The 22,452-nt window shown below is 41.1% G+C and overlaps 2 protein-coding genes across 4 annotated transcripts; one reads left to right on the top strand and one right to left on the bottom strand.

Annotated features, from left to right (window-relative positions):
* Window positions 1-1,001: 1,001 nt before the first annotated feature.
* LOC310703872 (UPF0669 protein C6orf120 homolog) lies at window positions 1,002-4,383 on the top strand. Of its 2 annotated transcripts, none has more exons than XM_083496674.1 (2): window positions 1,002-1,140; window positions 2,913-4,383. In XM_083496674.1, exon 2 carries the CDS (start codon window positions 2,918-2,920, stop codon window positions 3,476-3,478), a length of 561 nt encoding a protein of 186 aa, XP_083352800.1. In that variant the 5' UTR covers window positions 1,002-1,140; window positions 2,913-2,917; the 3' UTR covers window positions 3,479-4,383. The 2 variants fall into 2 exon arrangements, with proteins under 2 accessions (XP_083352800.1, XP_083352801.1); XM_083496675.1 differs by lacking the exon at window positions 1,002-1,140 and adding an exon at window positions 1,476-1,597.
* On the bottom strand, window positions 4,352-21,881 carry PHF10 (PHD finger protein 10). 2 transcript variants are annotated; one of them, XM_083496513.1, is made up of 12 exons: window positions 21,639-21,881; window positions 18,879-18,985; window positions 18,062-18,192; window positions 16,896-16,973; window positions 16,196-16,329; window positions 15,925-16,074; window positions 14,680-14,789; window positions 13,037-13,187; window positions 12,468-12,620; window positions 6,253-6,361; window positions 5,825-6,013; window positions 4,352-4,571 (listed from the first exon to the last, which is right to left on the bottom strand). In XM_083496513.1, exons 1-12 carry the CDS (start codon window positions 21,864-21,866, stop codon window positions 4,486-4,488), a joined length of 1,626 nt encoding a protein of 541 aa, XP_083352639.1. In that variant the 5' UTR covers window positions 21,867-21,881; the 3' UTR covers window positions 4,352-4,485. The 2 variants fall into 2 exon arrangements, with proteins under 2 accessions (XP_083352639.1, XP_083352638.1); XM_083496512.1 differs by having other exon boundaries at window positions 16,896-16,979; window positions 21,639-21,795.
* Window positions 21,882-22,452: the final 571 nt, after the last annotated feature.

Raw genomic sequence — 22,452 nt, forward strand, 5'->3', positions numbered from 1 at the left:
CCTGGAGCCTTTGTGGGCTCTTCCGCCATCTCATGATGGCTAGGAGCTGGCCTATGAACAGTCTTTCTTGCTCCCAAATACCCACTTAGCAGTCACAATCACTTAAGTGCTTTAATACTCTTATGTAGAAAGCAGATTGCACCATACTCCCTAGCAAAAGTTATCCCTAAGCCATGCTGGGTCTCTTGTGACTTGCAGTCATCTGCTATCAAGGGTGCTCCACAGATGGAGATGCAGTGCAAATAAAAATATACTTGACATGGGGACATACTGAATATGGGTCTCTGGGTTGTAGTTATTTTTCATATTAAGGTTTCATATTAAAGCTTTTAATAAAGTTTTTCTGTGCAACATTGTCAGTTTGAAGTCCCACTACTGAATCATGACATCCCTTAACGTGTTTGTTACTGCTTTTGGATAACTCCCAACTTTTTTTGCATTGATGGTAAAAAGTGGGAAGACTTTTGTTTTCGTCTAAAAGCTTTTTATGCTCTTGGACCTGACGTGATGTATTTCGCTGGTCTTTTTCATCCTGGCCCAGGCCTGCTATTAGTTCTTGCTTTCTTTGCAACAGCAATGCGATTTCTCCGTTTGAGAAAAAATAAAGTAGCCAGCTAATGGTGCCAAGCACATCGCAAACAAATCACATGTATCTAAACGGGTTGCATTTGTATAAGGTATTTATTATGTAGTTTTACGTATAATTGTGGCAAACCGCTCTGATTTTCATTGTTACTAATAGCGGCGTATGAATACTTTTATAGATAAATAAAACACACAGCGCACGGGCTATTCTCAAGGTTTCACATATTTTTGAAAGAGTCCCGCACAGCCGAATCCACCCACGTTGCGTCCCTTCGTGGCCCGGTTGCCATGACGACAGCAAGAGGCAACGTCGCTCCCCCTCCCCCGCCCCTCACTTGCCCCGCCCCACTTGCCCGCCTCGGCTGAACGAAAACCAGCAAGTCTAGAAACAGGCCCGGGTGTTTCCAGCCTCAAATCTCGCGGAGTTACAGCGCTGCGTGCGTCGTGCGCGCGGGCAGGCGGACGGAGCTGCGCTCGACTTTCTGTCAGAGGCTCCGGCGGCCTCTTCGATGGTGGGCGGTGGGCGAGCGGAGTGAGCTGGGGCGCGGCGCTAGGGTGAGCGCGGGCTCGGGTGAGGAGGTTGGCGGTGGGGCGGACGCTTCAGCAGTTGGTGGGCTTCCCCTTCCTCAGCTTGGCACTTTTTACAGCAGCGCCTGAGTGTAGGGGGCGGGGAAGCTTTTCGTTTTCTCTCCCCTCCCCCCGCCCCGCTGCTTCTGGGGCGAAGAAGGGGGGGCTCTTCCGACCCCCTGAAGGATATGTGGAGGAGGCAGGTTGCGAGGGAGGCGGGGGGGGGCAAAGCCTTCGCTCAAAAGTGAGCTCCACGTTCTCCCCGCCCCTTGAGATTCCCGCCCACAAAGCCTTCCTTCTCACTTTCTCTTTCTCCCCCCCCCCGCCCCGAATTCCTTCTCGGAATCGGAAAGTGCAGAGTTCCACAGGTGGGGTCGAAGCACCGCTGTCTCTGCTTCTCTTTCGAGACTGGGTGCAACTCTTTCCAGGGAAAGCGAGGCTGCTGGTGGGTGTCCCGGACTTCGCCCGTCTCGGGGAAGATTTATTTGCACAGGTTGTCGTGCCCAGTTGGAGGTGCCAAAACATGGGTGCGGTGGGGCAGAGTTGCGGAGCTGCCAGTGACAACCGGTGTTGCCGCTGCTTCTCTGGACAGGGTTGGGGGCGGTGACCTCGAGGGGCTCCTGTCCGGATAAGCGGCAGCAACACTGGTGTCAGAATGACAGCTCCTACCCACTGCATGTGCTGCTGTTGAAACGCCATAATTGACTTGGGGCCCCAAAGATCTGAAGGCGTGCTTGCTAGCTCCCACATCGAGCTGGCCAGGTGTAGCCTCCAGGTTGTGGAATAATTTCCTCACCAAGCTGTGTCTTGTGGCATCATTATATGCTTTTGGATTTTTGGTCAAGATGCACCGCTTTATCCAGGCTTTTTAGCCAAGTGGAGGACTTCCCACCAACTATGTTGCTGTCCTGTGCTGCTGTTTTGTTAACTGTGTTATTGGTTAGTTTTGTGGATTTATTGTATGACTTGGGGCATTTTCATAAACTGCTTGGCTGGGATTTCATGATGAAAGGCAATTTTGCCTCTTATTGAAGTTGTTGTATATTTGTAGTATTCTGGCCTGTGTCCTTATTTCCCAATTTTTATGCTTTTCATAACATTGGCATGTATTTTTGCTATTCAGAATTTAATGGGTTTTAGCCTTTATGTAGGACCAGCCTATGACACCAATGCAAAACCTGATCAATATCTTGTGTAGTATTCTCTGCACTCATGGTAGCTTCAGAGTTAATGCAGAGGCTGCAAAATGGGGCTCTGGGGCAGCAGGGGGGGGGGGGAGAGAGAGACTGAGCCAGCCTAGAATCCAATGAATTCTGAACCACACCCACTGCCATTACTTTACAGTATCAGACCTCATTGCTATGTGTACTTCTGGCTGGCATAGCAGTGTTTTTCCTACCACCACCTCTCCATGAGTGGCAGGGCTTTGGTTGAGGTGTTGATTGCACTGTGCTGGCTGGCTGCAGTTAAGATTGCTCACTGTGTTGTATTTAGTATATTTGCATTATGTGTGGCTTGGCTCTTTGTGCCATTTGGATTACCTTGTTAACTTTACCGACTGTCTTGCATTGGTGTACCTGTGCAAACTGTTATGTGAGAGTAGTAGTTATTGCTAAGAGAGCACAAATTATTACAGCTACTTAAAAGACAGTATGTTGACTGTCTACAAATATTCATAGCTACTCTTGGAGAAATGGAATCTTATTATTTGATAGTAAAATTTCAAGTGACAGAACAAGATTTTTCTATATCCAACACAGGTGTTATGGCAGTCTACTGCAAGAGGGTCCTAGTAATACTGCTTGCTTTTCAAGGACTTCTAATAGCGACTGCTTATAATGACGATGAAGACATACCTGAAGAATGGATTCTTCTTCATGTGGTTCAAGGTCAGATTGGTGCTGGAAACTACAGCTACTTAAGGTTAAATCACGAAGGGAAGATAGTGCTTCAGATGCAGAGTTTAAAAGGGGATGCAGACTTGTACGTATCTGATGTGACCCTTCACCCCAGTTTTGATGATTATGAATTGCAGTCAGTAACTTGCGGTCAAGATGTCGTTTATGTGCCAGCGCACTTCCGCCGTCCAGTGGGAATAGGGATTTATGGCCATCCCTCTCATCTGGAAAGTGAATTTGAAATGAAAGTGTACTATGATCAAACAGTTGTGGAATCTCCATTTGGTGGTGGCTCCTACAATCCAGAAGATACAGATTTGAACCAGAAGCAGTTTCATGCAAGAGAAGATGAGTCTCAGGATGAAGAATCAGTCTTCTGGACTATACTAATTGGAATATTAAAATTAATACTTGAAATTCTGTTTTAGATTCAGAGCTAGACAACAGGCTTCACATGTGAACAATATAGACAATTGAATGGATGCTATTATGTGAGCATTAGTACTAACTGATACTTTCTTTGCCAGGGAGGGGGAAATAAAGCCATAACAATTTTTGTATTGTAAACTTTTCCCACAGGTACACTGCAACAGGCACAGTATTTGTATAAGTTTTTTCTTAACTGATCAGGGTCAAATATGAATTTTACAGTTCACTGTGACTTTGAATAAAACTGATTTTCTATACAAAGATTTTAAGTATAGTAAAAAGACTAATTTCCATACAGTATTTCAGCACATTTCAATTATAAATACTTTAACCTCTTCTGTATGAATACACTAGGAGCAAATACCATTTTTAAATGCTAGCAGTTTTTGGAACATGAAAGCCATTTAACTAAGGCTGCTTTCATACAATATAACATCCTTAAAAAGAAAATATGAATTATCCTCCTTTTCTTGTGGTTTGAAGGGAGAAGCATTGATTTAAGAGACATAATTCGGCATGACCAATATAAGGTCTACATGATTTCTTGCTGTAAACCTAAATTCATTATATCATATGAGATTTGTACCACTTGATGGATTTTTTTTCTTGTCAGGCATTAGTACTCTGCTTAAAGGCAACTCCCATCAGAAAACAGTAATTGCCAACTAGTGATTCAGTCCTTTTCTTTGAGCTTGACAGAGAACACAAGTGATTGCTATGCAATAAATAAAGTCTGTTGTGCAACGACTGCTATGCAGCAGCACTGTATCCATGAAACAATTGATAGATTTACAGAATTTCAACTGGGCACTTTCCCTTTGCATGGGATTTTCAAGCAAAGCTACTGGAATAGAATGTATCCTTCCCTGTCCTCCTAATATTAAAAACTTTATTTGGTGAAAAACATTTTGAGTGGTATTTTTCCTTATACAGAGTGGTAGGTAAATAGCACCAAGCTTAGCACTTGTTTTTGTGCAGTTATATATAAAGAGTGTAAATATTGATTTTAGCCTTCTTTGCTGTTCTTCCCTCTTCTTCCTCTGCCTCTGGGTATTGGAGGTTGTCTTTCGCAACAGTCACAAATCCAGCGACCTACAAAATTAGAGTTGTCAGTTAACAGTAGAGCAAACATTTGCTACTATAAAATCGTCACTCACTTCAAGTGCTTTTGGGGAGCAGAGTACGGAAGGACACAAATGTTAATAAGATTGCAATCATATGCCCACTTTCTTGGGACTGTGTCCCAATGAATGATGTGGGGCTTGCTTTCAAGCAAACTTGCTTTTAATTTGGCTGTTATTTTTCAATTTCATGCAACTTAAATTTCAGAGACCTTGAAGATTTTTTCCTCCTTCCCCACAGGCAGGTAAACAGATGCAATGGTGGGAAGAAACTGTGCTTGCTTCTCAATTCTTTATATAATACGCTGAAAGCTATTCAAGGTTGGATATACCGTTGACACTCAAGTCATGGGAATTGTTCAAGAAGTATGTGCTGAGCCTCTTCAGTTTGTTTACTTAAATATCAGTGCATCACACAATATTCATGCACCAGCACTGAGAATGATTCCTTCTGAGATTGAAACAGCACACTATTGTTCATTTCCTTAAGTAAGCTTGAAAGTAGGGACAGCAGTACCTTACTTAATTATTTTCCCTAGGTAAATTTAGGTAGGTACTCATTGAATGTGCTATAGGAAAAGAGCAAAATGCTGAATGAGGCACAGTGGGATTGGGTTAGCTTTAATGTCCTTTGTCCAATGAAGAAAACAGTTTGTAAAGTATAATTACATGCCTGAATGGGTATAACATCTGCTGTTTGATAAAGAACCACCTACATTTTTCGCTAGCTTCAAAAACCTGTTTGATTTATGATGTGTTTCTGAAAAGCTTTCAGTGGCTTACAACACTGACCATTTCTACTTGATTAAAGTCACATAAACTTAAACTACACACTGGGTGTGGGATTGGAGGAGGGGGGAAGAGAAGGTGTCAGTTCAATGAAACAACTGCACTGCCAAACCCATTGAAAATAATTTTCATCAGATGTCAGCTTCTCTCTAGTTAAGTTTCTGACATCCGACTTCCCATCTCCAATCTTTTTACTTCTTTAAATGTTTATTATCATACTGTTAAATCCTGAATTGCAAACACTTTTTATGAACAAGAATTGAGAGAGTAAATGAAGCGTGTAAGAAATAGCTGCCTCCGAGATTTCACTAAAATAGATACAAGTGACATACAAAATGTTGAGATCTGAGCTTTCTGAAAAGAGTAAGCAAGATTGTGCTTCATTAATCTTGGATCTTGGTTCAATCTCTGAACAAGAGTAACTTATATAATTACCTGTTGGAATAGCACCAAGCCCCACACAAAACGTATGATAGCCACGGTCACACACATCACAGAACATCATTTCTTCCTCATGGTGAGGTTGCCCACATATAATGCATGTTTTACACTCCATACATTGCCAAGGGTAGGTCTTAATTATTGCAACAAGCTCTGCAGACATATCCAGACAGGATGGGTGGCCTAGATCAAAACCAGTATCGTTACTAGAATGGTCAAATGAAGCATCTTTAATGAGAATAATTAAAATGGTTTATTTCACAGAACATTTTGAGTTCGTTTCAACATTTCAGATATGCTAAATTAACTTTTAAAAAAAATTGCAAAAGTATTAGTTTGATTCTGCATTGCAGGTTGTTCTTTAAAATGGGTCATCACTTTAAATATTTAGAGATTTATTCAAAGCAGATTCTGTTACTTACCACTGTTTTCACACTGGGAGCAGTGTATAAGTGCTTCAGCCTTCCCTTTCTTGTTGGACTCCTTACCCTTCAGACAAATTCCACATATAGCATTTGGAATGGCCTTTGGCTGGAAGGGTAGAAGAGGGCTATAAATTCATTCCAGAAGAATTGAGAACAGGTTTTTGTTTTTGTTTTTTAATAAAATGTACTTATTTTAACCTTTATAAATTAATGAACCTTGTGAGTGGTGTGGATCAAAGGGAATGATTAAAAATTGGCAAGCATTGATTATACTGGATACAGAAATGAACAAACTATTCAAAACATGTACATGTATAGTTTACAAAATGTATCCCAGCCAGAGAAAGCATATGTAATTAAAACTTTCATTTAAAAATGTCAATCAAATGCTCAAATTACACGATGAATATGAATTTTACAAAGAAAAATGTTGATAATTTCTAATAATATTACGGTTTGTCTATAGCCTGCACATGATGCATGAAAATCACTAACGTGGGAACGTCTCTTGAATTGCAATTCATATTATTTGAACTATAAATATAAAATATATATGCTAAATCATATATTATGCTTTTTGCCTTCTACTAAGATATTTGGCAAAACATTCTGAACTGAATTAATTAGCAGTTCATAGTGTTGTGTGTTGCCTTAATACTAAAGTCTTGCAAAAAGCCACTGGCAACAATGTTATTAAGACCAGTGAGATGATTCACTATACAGTATAGAGTAATTCATAGTAGTATAAAGGTGCTGTCTTAACATCAACTCAAACAAATGACCCAGCCAGCCTAGTATTTTCGCTCCTGAAAGGCAGATCTTGAATCTAGAGACCTGAACTTCAGCAAAGCCATAGGCAGAAATGTTTCCCAGCACAGCTGAGTCTTGCTGATTGAAGCCTGCTACGTTATCTCGTGTTTATCAGTTGAAGCCAATGCCGAAATGAAGCAAGCTGCAATTGGACACTTAGCTGTGGGCATGTGAAACAAAATCTGACCCCGTCGCTAGCAAATGTAAGCTCAGAAATAGAGAGCAGGTTTTAAATATATAGCCAACTTAGTCCCACAGACTGCAGCCGGTTTGGTTCGTCCCGACAACTGTCTGCACTTTCAATGTGCAAAACACTGTCCCCTGTTATTCTTTGTCGTTATGTGACAGAGGGAACTCTAGCTCATACCACCCTTGAACAGGGTAGATACCAATTCTATCCCTTATGCCATTGAGTTTGCATACTGTATCATTGTCTACATACAAGGGCAGCTTCTGCTGGCATTAAGAGATACTGTATGTATCTGTACCTGAAACACCTTGTCATGTTACGTTAGCAGAATGGGAACCTCCTGGTGTGAACTTGCTTATTTGGTATAACTAGAAGTTTTTGCTTTGAAGAAGAACCGTATTTGCTTAGCAAAACAAGCACCAAAACGTCTGAACATATCCCCAGCTTTGAAAGAGTGAGAAGTGTGAGCAGGTAGAACTTTGCAAAGCCAATAAGGAAAGGAGGAGGAGCTTTAAACAAATTAATGTGGAATGGTCTCTTATGCTAGTTTTCTAAACATTCAGACAATGAAATGTTAACAGCTACCCTTGCTAAATACACATCCCTGTCAGTAATGTTTTGGTTCTGCTGAGAGAAGCAGCATAGATTTGAGATGTTCTGATTGCTGTTAAGTAATGAAAAGTACTGGTTTATAAAAACTTTGCTTATCAAATGCAGAAAACTACAGTGGTACCTCGGGTTACATACGCTTCAGGTTACAGACTCCGCTAACCCAGAAATACTACCTCGGGTTAAGAACTTTGCTTCAGGATGAGAACAGAAATCGTGCTCCGGTGGCGCAGGTACAGCGGGAGGCCCCATTAGCTAAAGTGGTGCTTCAGGTTAAGAACAGTTTCAGGTTAAGAATGGACCTCCAGAACGAATTAAGTACTTAACCCGAGGTACCACTGTAGGTTCTTTAGAACTTATTGTATAAGCAAAATAAAAGTGAAAAATCAAACCTTAACACTGATTTTTAAAAATTTTAACCCAGTATTTCCTAATAATTTCTAAACCGCAGAGAAGTACATACTAATAAGCCTTAGTCTGGTTTCCTAGAATATTTGAATATCTAAATTAAACTAGGGCTTCAGAGCACTTTAACTTGCCTGGCCTCCAGAGGTTTGTTTAAATACCCACAAGGCATTTATAAACAGCTTGTTTTCCAAAAGATGACAGAAGCATTCATGAATAATTTTTTGCTTATTTATTTTTTAAAAAAGCATAGTCCACCTGTTTTATACATAAATATAATTGAATGATAAAAGGAGACTAACATTCACAAATGTCTCTACAAAATAATAAATACCACGAAAGAGAAAACATACATATAAAAATTTTCTATTACCTATTCTACTCCTACTTTTATACCTTTTTATACCCTGCGCCTACCAACAAAATATTAAACCTCATTCCTGCAATGATCTCCCTCTTGTATTGCTACATTCTATGAGTAATGTTTGTGTTTTAAGTTATATCAATATAAAACAAAACAGCAAGTGCACTTCTCTAATTCTCTTTACCATATGTATATTCTACTGATGTAGTACACAGTAGCAACCTCTCTTTCAGTCACCCAAAGCAAAACAACCTTTGAGTCACTAGATCTGTGCTGTAGTATGTGCAGTTAATACTATGATACTTAAATGTGAAAACACTGGTGAAGGTGCAGTTATTAATAACATTTCCCCCTAGTCCTAGTTCCACAAAACTAGGAGTGAAATAGTCACAGCGTACTAGTTAAAGACCCTCCAAAGACATTGGAGTGTTCCTCTATCAAAATGAAATAGAAAGGAAAGCCGGTTCACATTTCAAAGCAATTTTAAGTGAAAACAGAAAAATAAAAATGGCTTTGCGGGAACGTTGGAAAACACTGTTTGACATATTGTTCTCCTAATCATATTCAACTCGACAAAAGAGGTGAGGGGGAAAAAGAGTTCCTGGCTTGCTGCTCCCAAAATTGGTTTTATGACAAAGGCTGCAATCCAGACACAAGCTGATTAAATCCCATTGAAAACACTGGCCTGGTTCATATGTAGCATCCCTGGTCCAGGGTTTAATCCAACTAAATCTTACTCAGAGTAGACTTCTTGAAATTAATGAACATGACAAGATTAGGTCCATTAATTTCAAAAGGTTGCTCTGAGTAAAACTTGGTTGACTATCACCCTTTGGGATTATATCTGACCTAGTCATTCTAGGAATGGATCCACAGAAATAAATTAAGTGCATTTATTTCAATGCTTTGCAGATTCCATGAAGATTTCCTGGTGCGTTAAACTACAGTTTCCAGGTTTGGCAAATGACGGATGGGGAAAATGGAGAGCTCAAACTCTTTGCTTGCTCCCACTCCCAAACCATGGTTTCTTGGACCAGAAATGTTACACTTGAACAAGGAGCAATGGAATTTCAGCAGCTAAACTGTAACTAAATCAAAAATAGTTTACAAGCACGCCATGTTTCCGAAAATTACTTTGCCAGAAAATAAGTTCTTCCCGTTTTCATAGCAACGGAATGTAAATTGAAAAATTCTGGGATGGGGGAAAGGGCAAGTCAGTCTCTTGCTACATGCTCAACTTAACATATGTGCAAATCTCCCTTATTCTGAGAAAAGAATACTGCATGTGCAATTATAACAGCCAGTCCTTCATCAATTGCAGTAAAAATTAATGGCTATATAGGAATGGTATATCATGAGGAGGAAAAAATGTTTCAATAGTTTAAAAATAGTAAAAGTTAAACAGAAGTTAAAAGAAGAAAAACTCTTAACATTTGCTTTCTGTGGCATAACAACAGTATGCCTGGATATTGTAAATCTTCTTAAGCTTGAATTTTAGTTTTAGAGTGAATATTGTAATTTAAAAATTGGTAAAGGATGATAAATGGATAGTGCATGTTGCATAATAAAATCATTATATATTCCTGGGACATTAGTTGAAGTCCCATTTTCAGCACATAATGTATAAAAGAAATACCTGTTATAGATAGTTATCTATCTATCTGTCATGTTTTAATCAGCTCCATAAAATCTATCATGTGTTTAAAATCATCCTGGCCTTACATTCAGGGAAGTGTAAGTTATAGTGAGAATATCCATAAATTGTGGAGGAGGGTGGGTGGGTTGTTGGCATCATTGTGTTTTCAAAGTAGTTTGTGCTGTCTTCTTGGGGCCCAATGCACCAAAGACTCCAACAGCAGCACCATTGAAATAAATGGCAGCAGCGAGAGCACAATAAGCATTCACGACAGGAGATCTTACATAGAGCTTTCCTGTGATTCATCTAGACTTACTAGAATATGCTTTTGAACCAGTGAGCAGCAATCACTGGGATCCATTTTTGAATCCAAGTACTGAAAAAAGATAGTTGTATCTTTAGCAGTCACAAGACTTGCCAATCACTTCTTTATGCTATCCCTTCACAATGAAAGACTAGCCAAACATTTGCTGAATCTTATGGACTTTGTTCACATAATACTTAAAGTTCAAAAATGCTTCTAAGCCTTTCAAGCTTCATCTTTGGATTTCATAAAATTACATTACTGGCATGAGTTTAAGTCTGCAATAAAGTAAACATTTTGCAATGCAAATATGTAAAAATAGACATGTTCTGCAAAACTTTAAATCTCTTATTTGCATCATGTAAAATTATTCCTGAAATGAGCTATAGATGACATATAACATTTCTGTAATATAGTCTAAAAGTATGCATTTATCCTGTTGAAACAGTATTCCTGCAAGTCTTTTCCAACAGAAGCTGTGCAATGCAAACTGGAAAGTGAACGGTTTGATTGGGAGGGGGGGGAATAAGCAATTAAAATAAATGATGCAGTTTGGTAACAGTTTGCAGAACTTTAAAATTAGGTTACTTGTGCTACACAACTTCTCAGGCTAGACATTGTTTAGCAATCATGCTGGCAACTCAGAATTACCATCCTTAACTTTCTTCCTGTACCCTTTCCAATCCACATGCCTTATCTTCTTCCAACTATAGTATAAAGCAAATATCCCCTTGGTTTCAATGGAAACCAAATAGCTTGCTTCTTATTTTCCTTAACACTATACATGTATTTCCACTGAAATATGAAAAATACTTTTCATCCTAGACTGAAATCCATCCGTTGATAATTACAAAACTGGATGTAATCATCACTGTTCAAACATGACAAGTTTAAGATAAGGTTCTGAGATTCTGGACCTGTTCAGATACTACCGCTTCCCCACTCACCTCTCTGTGCAATGATATCACAGGCAATCTCAGGATCACATACTTTCTCTCTACTACCCCCCCGCCCCATAATTGAACACACAATGTGACCGCAGCAGGAGATCCCATTTTTTAGTCCACAATCTCCCCTACCCTATGATACGGAACCATTTTCTAAATTACAGAGTTGGATATCTATATACTGGCAAGGTTAGGGAGATGCTCACATTCAAATGTGGAGACCTTCAAGTTTAGTCATTATTCACACAATTAGGAGAAGGGGCCTGGAGGAAGCATGTGAGTCCCAAGAGCAGCTCCTGACCCTCACTGCCCATAGAGGTAAGGGTGAAAACGTATTGTCTAAATGGTTTCTTACAAGATTAGCTGAATATTTCCCCTGCAAACAACAGTGCAGAGCTGCTCAAATCAAATCTAGGTTCCCAGCATCCTACATTCTAGGGAAATGTTAAGATTACTATTATCAAATCACTTTCTAAGCAGTTAAAATGCTTTTGACCTGTAAAGAGTTAAGAAAATATATGTGCAAAGTTTTTGCAACTTTTTTACAGTCCAGTCCACACATGAGCAAGGTATTTTAATTCAATCCCAACGGGATATTTGATATGTAACCATCTACCTTATAATGACAATAAAAGAACAGAACACCCCCCCACCCTGCAAAACGAGAGGGGAAACTTCCTTTATAATGGGGTTTCATGCTGCAGTTGCTTAGGAACCAATTTAAGTATAGAAAATAGAAGCCACTCCACAGCCAGGGTAACAAACAGTAAGGCCCCAAGTAAAATAAAGCAACAGGAAGTAAAGAAGCGAACAGGAATGCATAACAGGAGAGCAGCTAGCCAAGTATAGTAAGCAGAAGTTCCATATTTTTGAAAAAACAAAGTTAAATGTTTCAGGGAGAGAGGCTGGTCAGTAAAGAAGCTGAGTCAGGGGCTTTTTTCTTCTACCTTGTACCCAGGAACTGACTTGGATACAGATCGTTTGGAACCCTCTTTTCTTGGTGTAGAGTTTTTCTCTCTTGTTTTTTGTCTTCCCTGAATAGGTTCCTCCTGGTTTTCGGCGGGGCATTCACCTTCAGACACATTGCCAGATGAGTTGTCCTATAACAAAAGCACCATCATTTTGTTGGTTTGCTTGGAGTGGACAAAGGAAAAAATGATCTCTTTCTAAACTTCAAACTTCGCTTTCTTTACTCTGAAGAATAGGGCACTTATTCACCACAGAGGTACCCAATGAAATAACTAATAGCCTGGCCCTTCAGTCCAGCGCTCTGTTGATGGAGTGCTAGGAATCACATTTAACAAGTCTTAAGAATGGCACAAGGTTAATTGATAGGACCTCAACCAGAAACAACAATAGGTATATAGACAAGAATACAATTCAAAAATATCTCTAGTGCTTTATTCGTACAAAACACTTGGATAATAGGGTATTTATCCTCTGTATTTTCGAAGTTTCTGTTAATCTAGCTATATATAAAAGCATACATACATAGGCAAACACTACTTTAGCTCACCGAATTGCCTTTGATTTTCCTCTTTTCATCACCACGCTCTTCTGCATCATCAGAATCCCCATCACTATCCAGTGCAGGCAGCTCTGGATCTAAGGGAGGCTCATAAAGAGCTGTATTGAGCGGCAAATATCGAAGCTCATCTGGAGAGTATCTGAAGTGAAGAAGTAATTATTTTCAGTCCCATTTATATAGATCTTTTGATACACTATGCATACACTATGTGTGGCAATAAGGGATAATACAAACAGGTTGGACTTCAAAAACTACTTGTCAGTGATTCAACTAAGATGAATAAATTTGTATCTGAAAGGTCACAAACAATTTTATATACAGTTTGATTTCATGCATATGCAAAATTGCCACATAGTCAAAAGCTGCTGGCTGGAAGTGGGGGAGCCCCCACATGGAAGACCTCTCTGTGTCTCCACTGCCAGAGGATGAAGGATGTGAAATAAGCGAGGAAGCAGTGAAGGCACATGGGGGAAGAAGAAATCTGGCTCCCTTGGAGGCAAGATAAGCAGGGAAGCGGTAGAGGCAGAAAAAGGAAGAAGAAACCTGGTTTCCTCTGCTGCAGAAGGGAGAAGAAAGGTAGACAGGGTGAGAAGCAGTCAGAAGCTGCAGCTTCATCTCAGATCCACTCCAGCATTTTTATTCTGCCTACATCTCTCTCTGTCCACCTCTGCTCCATTCCACAACCAAGGGAACCAGGGTTTCTTCTTCCTCCATCTGCTTCCCTGCTAATCTTTCAGGTGTCTTCCACAGGACCTGTAAGATAGAGTTGTTCCGCCTGGCCTTTGGCTTAGAATCAGTTTGATTCCCTCCCCCTTTTTCTTTTTCCTTTCTCCTGTGAAGAGGCTGCATCCTAATGTTTTAATGTTGTATTTTAATCTTGTTTTTTAAATTGTATTTTAATCAACTTGTTTTTATTATTGGTTGTTAGCCGCCCTGAGCCCAGTCTTGGCTGGGGAGGGTGGGGTATAAATAAAAAAATAATAATAATAATCATAATTATTATTATTATTATTATTATTATTATTATTATTATTATTATGCCTCTGTGAGCCTCTGTCCCTTCTACCTTAGTCTCTCCCCCTCCTGCACTGCAACCATTCCCAGGATAGCCACCATGTGTATAACAGAATTCATGCAAGTAAAATTTGTGAAAGCATTGTATATAAAGGGATATGTTCTGTAGACCCTACGTACTGTACACCATTGCCATGCAATTTGGAGTGACACAGGAATCCAATCTAAAGTACATGCTGAACAAGGCAATTCTTATATTTTGTTATTCTATATTTATATAGAGGTAACTAAGCCAGGTTTGCCAAGCTTGCCCTTTAAAAGTATGTAATTCCCTTATATATATTTGGGGTTTTTTATTTCTACAAGCTACATTTTCCTAAAGCAATAAAGAATTAGTGCTTGTTTGCTTTCCCCACCACTTTCACAAGAACTTTTCCTTTTGTGTTGTGACTTTTAGATAACAAGCCTAAAGGCAGGGACTGTTTCATTACTGATATTTGCAAGCTGCTCTGACAGCCTTTCTTCCCCACTGGCTGAACAGCACAGTAAAATGCTTTCAAGAAATAAAACAATCAGCTACAGCAGAACAGATGTTATTTCATTATTTTTACAATTACCTTTTATAGTACTCCTGAAACTGGCCTGGTATGAGAGACACTGGATAAGGACTAACCTTTGTCCTTTCTGTAGGTAAAATTTTATATTTTCCTTGAGGCACCTGGATAACCTGGATTGTTAACAGAAAAAATAAGGAGCTCATTTCCTACATTTAACAAAGTGGATTCCAAATGATCATTTAGCTAGATTCATTGGAACTATGAAATTTCTGTTGCCAACTCGCCCTCAGGCATAATGCATCGTATAACCTGAGATTCAATTCCAATAGATTGGATAAAATTACCAGATCTTCCATACCCCAAGGAGTGGATCACATCCCAAGGAGTGGATCACGCAGCTACTGATTAAAAATTCTGTACAGACGGTGAGGCATTAGTATTGCGTGCACCCCCAGGTACATGTTAAATAATGTGACCTGGGCTGCATGTATGTACAGATATATTTATGTGTTTTCTGGATCACAATGGTATGGCATATGCATATCTTGTAGGAATATCTGTAGTGTGACCCTCCATTCCACATCCCAGAATTTTGCTGTGTAATTGCATCAATCAGCCTAAGAGGGGATTAGGGCAAGCAGATCCATACTCCTAATCGCTTTACACTGTGGCTGAGGGGCAGGGAGAGGGGAAAGAACATGGTCCAAGTTCCCCACTCTGTGTACAGAATTAAGGTTCAAGAAACACACCTGAAGTGGCAGTTTTCCTATGTGCTCCCATAAAATAAAATAAAATTCCTTATCTTTTCCATCAGAACAGAATACAAAATAAAACATAAAGAATGAATATTGCTAAAATGCATTCGTGATCTGAAACGCTGATTATTCCATTTTCATATTTCTTTTTATAAACAAAAAGGGAGCAATTGTACTGGAAGTGAAGCAATATAGGGATGGCAAAACCTTGTTGTGCATCTCAAAGCATCAAGAGTAAAAGAGGGTGAGTTCACAGAGATTTCAGTCTGGAGTAATCAAAATAATGTTTCACTGTTGTAAACCAGTGGTGACTACTGGGCTACTCCAGAGGGCAGTGGCAAGATCTGAGAAAGGCAGTTCCCTGGTCAACCAAGAAAAAAACTGGATAAATAACTTCCAACTGTATTCTCTCTCCTGAGAAATATCTACTGAGGTTTAAATAAAATGCTATATTTTCCAACACCTCCCCCCTCCCCCAATCTGGCATCTTTACTATAGGTAACAAGAAGCTACCTATAGTCATTTGAGCAAAAAAGTTAAGCCATCCTACATGTGTCTGTAAATCAAAATAGGCCCTTCTTTCTTCCATTCGTTCCCGGTTTAAGTTGCTGTTGAACTCGGCGGCTTTCTTGGCAGCTTTCTTAATGTATTCTGGAACTTTACTTGCTTCAACTTTCTGTGTGTTCTGCTGTTGCATTTGCTGAAACAGATTTTTTTTTTCCATTAGTTCACAAGCTGCAGAAGCTATCTATCCCAAAAGACATTTAATACGTTCCAAGATTGTAAACATCTTCACAAATAAATTTGGAGACAGAACTTACAGAATACTCTTTATAGTGATCGGTTATTCGCTGGCGTTCTTTTTCTTGAAGTATGACAGAGTACTCAGCATGTTTCGCCGGGTATTCTTTAATCATCAGATCAATTACTTCATCACTGCGTAAGGCTGTGAGACCTAGGTCACATCAAAAAGTCACTTGTGCAATTTCATTACAAAATAAGAGACAAAATTAAGGGCTTTGGGGGTTTTAGCTCTTTTTAAAGATTTGTAGCCATCTTAACTTAGAGCATCAGTGCAGTGCAAAGCGTGTGTGACAACTGCACAATGATTCACCCCCAAAGAACTTCAGAATCAAGTTGTGACATCTCCTGCTCCAACTGCTGTACTGTTTTATTGTCTATTTTAATTATGGATTTTTACATTTTATATTAGCGTAACTGATTTTTATATTTTGTAAACTGCTTTGAAGCCTATAGTGGTCTCAAGCAGTTACATAAATAAATAAATAATAATAATATAATCATAAGGCTTAGCTAAACATATTACATATTTTCACAGTTTATTCCCAATCCACTTTAAGGAGCAATGAAGTAAAGATCTTTTGAATAACAATTTCCACATCTTCGCAAGTTTATTGTTAAAAAGGTAAAAACTGAATAATCTCTCCTACATTTTACTCTCTTGGAAATGTTTACATACTTCATTTTTTTTAAAGGAAAAAATGCCCTTTTTGTCCTTACCTAAGGTACACTGTGTTTCTGTAATGACATTTAACTCTCTGAGGTAGAGTTTCTCTTTGTGAGATAGATCTCGTCTTTCTAAATCTCCAGGAAAAGGGAGGGAAAGTAGTAAAAAAGAAAGTGTAAAGGATTTTTGCAACCTCTCCAAAAGTACAAAATAAATATACCTGTGTTACAGTTAAATTTCACTCAAGTACTTGTAATAGAAAGTTACTGCTTCTGTCTCAGGAAACAATAATAAGATAACCCATGCAGGGAATATTATGCTTTTTGCCTTTACCAAACCTGAGAAGCATGTTGGGCCAGGGGAGGGAAGTCACTACTGCTTTCCCTAGCCCACCTTTTCACTAAGTCAAGAACAGGGGCAAGTCTACTTATACACAAAAATTGAGAATGTGCTGTAAAAGCCCCCCTGCTCAAATTAAAGGTAGTTACAGGCATTCAAACAAGTTGTAACGGAAGAGATCTGAATGACTTGCCCATTCATCTGTTGTGCTTTCTCTGCAACTATGAAGCATGGACTCATACATCATCTATGCAGCAAAATGCACAAGTTCCAAGAATACGTGGTGCTCCCACATCTGATCATAAAGTAGATGTGCGATTCCACAATTGCACAGGAAGTACAATAACTTTTGCTTCCTTTGTTGCTGCTTATCCTTCATGCTCACAGTCATGTTGTGAGGAATGTCCTCATTGTTCCCTTATTGACACAGAGGGAACCTGAGGTTGAATGACAGTAACTGGCTCAAGACTACCAGCAACAATCTGTGGAAACCAAACAACTGAAATGTTCATTACTGTGAAGAACAAATAAAATATTATCTCTATTCTTTTTTATTAAAGGGTTAAAAAAATGAACAGAATTGCTTAAAAGCCTCATCTTTTCAAAGTATACCAAGTCAGGCACTCAAGACAGCAGACAAACATCACAAAAATAACATTTTAAAATGTAAAATATGTTTTCATAGATTTCAATGAAAAAAGAGACAAAAACCAAACGTGCCATTCTCGTATAATACATTCCCAAAGGAAGCTGAGGAATTCTGTAGTCAAGAGCAAAATAATAGGAGCCTCAATAGTCCTAGATGAAAACACATTCATACATCCTCATGGATACACATTTGATTTGTAACACTTCACATAAGGGTTTCTAACATTAATACCTGGATATTTTCGCTTAAAGGAGGTCACACCCAAGTATTCACTGACTTGCTCTTGAAGCATATAGTATTCTCCAGTTTCATCAGGTGGCCATTTGTACTCTATCAGGTTTTCAGCTGGAAAGTAGCTAAAGCTAAACACATAAAGATCAAGCTTGAAACAACCAGTGTTTGATTAATTAATTAATTCTTAAATTTGTAATAATATAATTATATGTCCTTCACCAGTAGATCTCAGAGCAGTTCACAACATGAAACTACAAGATAAAAATGAAATACATAATAAAAACAAGAACAGAAAAAACAAGCAAACCAATAACCCTCCAATCCACAGTCCATCATTTTATCCCACATGCCATTTCACTTGCTCCATAGAAGAATTGTTTGTTTGTTTGTTTGTTTGTTTGTTTGTTTGTTTGTTTAAATTGTTAACCACCTGGACACACTTCAGGTGGAATTTTTATTTTTAGAATATAAATTTTAAAAACTGCCCTTTATTTCATGGACTGTGTTCCAACTGTTAGATGTTAAAATGCCCCATTTGCAGGTTAGGAATGGTGTCCTATAATATGCTGCTTCTTTTTATAAAAAAAGAAAACCCCAAATTTTGACTTTCTAGGTAGAGTGAGGCAACTAAATAATAAGAGGCACAGTTCCGGTGTACCTTTTTGAGAAAGAAAAGTACTTACAATCTACTTTCAAATTCCTATAGTAACCATCTCTGACTGCATGAGTACAAAATTTCAGATCTGGAACATATTGGGAAAGGTTTCATACCATATGCATCTAGAGAAGAAAAAAACAGAATGCATGATAATACCTAAGGTCCTGACTTGAAGTTTCACAACTTCGGGAGCTGTCCCCTGAGCCCATGCGTCGTCTTTTTGATGGTTGGCTGCCATCGTTTGAATTCTCTTCTGTATCATCCTATATAAAGAGCAAAGCGACAAATGTTGACTTACAACACATACACATCAGAGACCTTGAATATAATTATTCTGGATTTTAAGACCCTAAATCAAGATTGAGGAATGACCTGCCCATGGCATACATCCCCATCCAGTCTGCATCCTCTCCTCAGCCTCAACCCCTCCTCCCTGGCCCACAATCAGTGGGTGTCTCTTGATGCTTCCTCTCCCTTTTTCTGACAGAAATTTTCAGGAAGCAAGCTCAGCTGAGAACTGCCACTTCATGGCCCTGAGCAATTTGAAGCAGCAGCTCCTGAAGCTGGGGTGGTGGAGAGAGGCAGGGTGGCCCTACCCACCACCAGAAAGTGGTTTCCAGCAGATTACCACCACCACCACCACCACCCCACCTTTGAAACGAAGCCCTTGGCAAAAAGGGAAAAAGGTTTCCTGGCTTCTGCTTTAAATAGTTTAGGATCTGACTATTTGTTTTATTTATTTACTGCATTTGTAAAGCCATAACAGACGCTCTCTAGCTAGCTCACAAAGACGAAACCAAAGATTAAAGTACAGTACAAAACTTTTAAAAGAGTAATAAATTAAACAACTGAAACACAATTTTAAAAGTTCAGAATTCAGTTTTGAAATGCTCTCCAACTCCAACAATTTATATGTTATTTGTATTACAATTTGTATTCTATGGAATTACAATCACTGCAAGAAACAGAAAAATCATTATGTGGTCTGCCAATCCCACCAGCAATTTTCAAGTTGTCTGTAGGGAAATAAGTTTGGAAACCACTATTCAAGAATCTGTGATAATATAACAAGGTATGCTGGGGTAAGAGGGACTTCTTAGATTAAATCCATTTTATAGGATCAGACTACGGCAAATAGTGTGAGACAGTGTGAGATATAATTATTTGCAGAAGCTGAAAATATGCTGAAAGTATCATGCTGCCCCCAAAGGGAATGCTATATGATGTTTCAGTAAGACTAAAATCCTAAATATACAAGCTGGAAAAGAATCCCATCAGTGGGACTTACTTCCAGTAAACAGGCTTGCAGAGGTAGATAACCATATGGGAAAGACAGTAACAAGATAATCTACTATGTATATGAAAAGGAATTACCAACACTAGAGAAACCAAGAAACAAAACTCAGGATAGGGCTATGATGAACAGGCAGTTTGGGTTCTTAAAAGTGGGGAGGAGGGGTTACCACCAGAAGCAAATTTATCTGCCACCCCATGGTGTCCCCCAAAGACCCTTTACTTTCTCTGTGAACACGGCCATTCACTCCTGTAGTGAATGGCATTTGCGATACTGTTGCAGTGAAGGCAAAACCTATTTTGACACTGCCGCCGGGGAATCCTAACAGGAATCCCACAAAAGGGTCCTATGGTGGAGGGAGCGCTCTATGCCACTGCCGTAGATCCTTTGCAATATATGTCCACTTTTACACACACACACACACACACACACACACACACACACTTCTTGCGAGCGAAATGTAAATGTCGCGGAGGGGTTGTAATGTGGCTAGACCAAGGGTGGGCAGGGAACTTGTGGCCCTCCAGGTGTTGTTGGCACTCCGGCTTCCATTAGCCCCAGCCAGCTTGGCCAATGGTCAGGAATGATGGGAGCCCAACGCAGCGGCGTAGCGTGAGTTGTCAGCACCCGGGGCAACGCAAGTAATTTGCGCCCCCTAACCCGGGGCAAGGCAAGTAATCTGCGCCCCCCCCAACCCCTAACCTGCGAGTTGCCGCTGGCGCTGCCGCGCAAACAACGCTGCTTGCCCGGAGGAGGATGGAGGCAGAAGCAGCCGCCGCCTGTGGCTGGGCCGAGGGGATGGCGGCGGCGGCAGGGTGCAGAGGTTGCCCGTGCCCGGCCAGGCGTCGGTGGCGGCGTCGGCGCTGCTGCAGCGGCTGCTCCTCCTGCGAGCAGTGAGCGGAGCGCAGCCACAGCGACGGCGGGGGGCGCGCGCGCTAGGGCGCAAGGCTGGCGGTGGCGGCGGGGAGCCCGGCGGAGGAAGGAACTTGTCCCTTCCCTCTGGACTCGCGCCCCCCCAGATGTTGCGCCCGGTGCGGCCGGCACCCCTGGCACCCCCCACGCTACGCCACTGGCCCAACGCCATTCGGAGGATCGCAGGTTCCCCATCCCTAGTGATGTAGTCATACGCGCAGCATCAACTCTTAGTCCCAGCAGCAGTACAGCCTACAGGCTCACGATGAGGATGATGAAGGAACCTCGCCAGAAACCGAGCAGCTTCAGATCCAATGGGATCCTGGATACAAGAACCACTGGATTCCCCTCCGCGGGGGCGAAATAAACACAAAGCGAAGGAGACAGCGAAGCAGCAACTTCAAGGAAAGCGCTCCTGCCCATCAGCCTTGGAGGGGGAGGCTGGGGGCGCGGAGGCTTTTGGGAGACTCGTCTCCAAGGCAACGGAAGGGGCGGAGGCTCCTTTCGTTTCCTCAGGGATGAGCCCGGGGGCGGGGAGGCGGCCGAGGCCACAGGGCCGCTCGGTTGGTCCCTGCCGAGAGCCCTTCACAGCCTGCCGTTTCTCGCCGGAGGTCGCCCGTTATTTATTTGTTTATTCTCCCGCCCCGGCAGGCCGAGTCGCCTGAGAGAGGACGGCCGCCTCCTCCTGCTGCTGCTACTGCCCCGCTCACCTTGAGAGACTGGGCTCCAGGCGTGGCCGGGTCGCTGTCACACACCCGCGGGGACAGGACAGCCGCCATCACCAACACCGCCGCCGCCGCCGGCCACGGACGGACTGGCGCGGCTAGAGAGGCTCTTTGTCCCCGCCCCCCTCCGGTTTTTTTCCTGGAGTCCTTCCGCGCCGAAGGACAGCGCCACCTGCCCACCTGGAGGTGGTAGCGCAGCCGCCGTCGTGACATCAGCCCCCGTTCTCTTGGCTCTTGGGGGCGGAGCCTGTGAAGCAGATGCGCTCCCTTCGTCGCCTCTGCCGTTGGTTATTGGACCAGGGTCCAATCTTAGAATCACAGAATTGTAGAGTTGGACGGGACCCAGTCCAACCCCATAGTTAGGATCTTCCTCGTCCCAATGTTTGCATTGATTTTTATTTCATTGCTTCATTAGCACTTACAACCCTTTTCTCCAAACTGTTGTTGATGTTGTTAGTTTGGATCCAGAAATATATGTGTACATGCTTGGCTTGCTATGGCCCAATTCAGACTCCTTGTCTACTATAGTCAGTGGCGTAGCGTTGGGGGTGCAGGGGGGGCCGGCCGCACCGGGCGCAACATCTGGGGGTTAGGGTTAGGGGGCGCAAATCCACGGGTTAGGGGGCGCAAATTACTTGCCCCGGGTGCTGACAACCCACGCTACGCCACTGACTATAGTGGTTTGCACCGTATGGGTGCATGGGATAGTTACAGCCATTTCTCACGGTGAGGTGCACAATAAAGCAAATGAAGAACATAAATAGTTTTTTTTGTAATCGAAAAATGTATACAAACCATG

The sequence above is a fragment of the Podarcis liolepis genome, assembly GCF_965112155.1.
Source record: "Podarcis liolepis genome assembly, chromosome: 3".
NCBI lineage: Eukaryota > Metazoa > Chordata > Lepidosauria > Squamata > Lacertidae > Podarcis > Podarcis liolepis.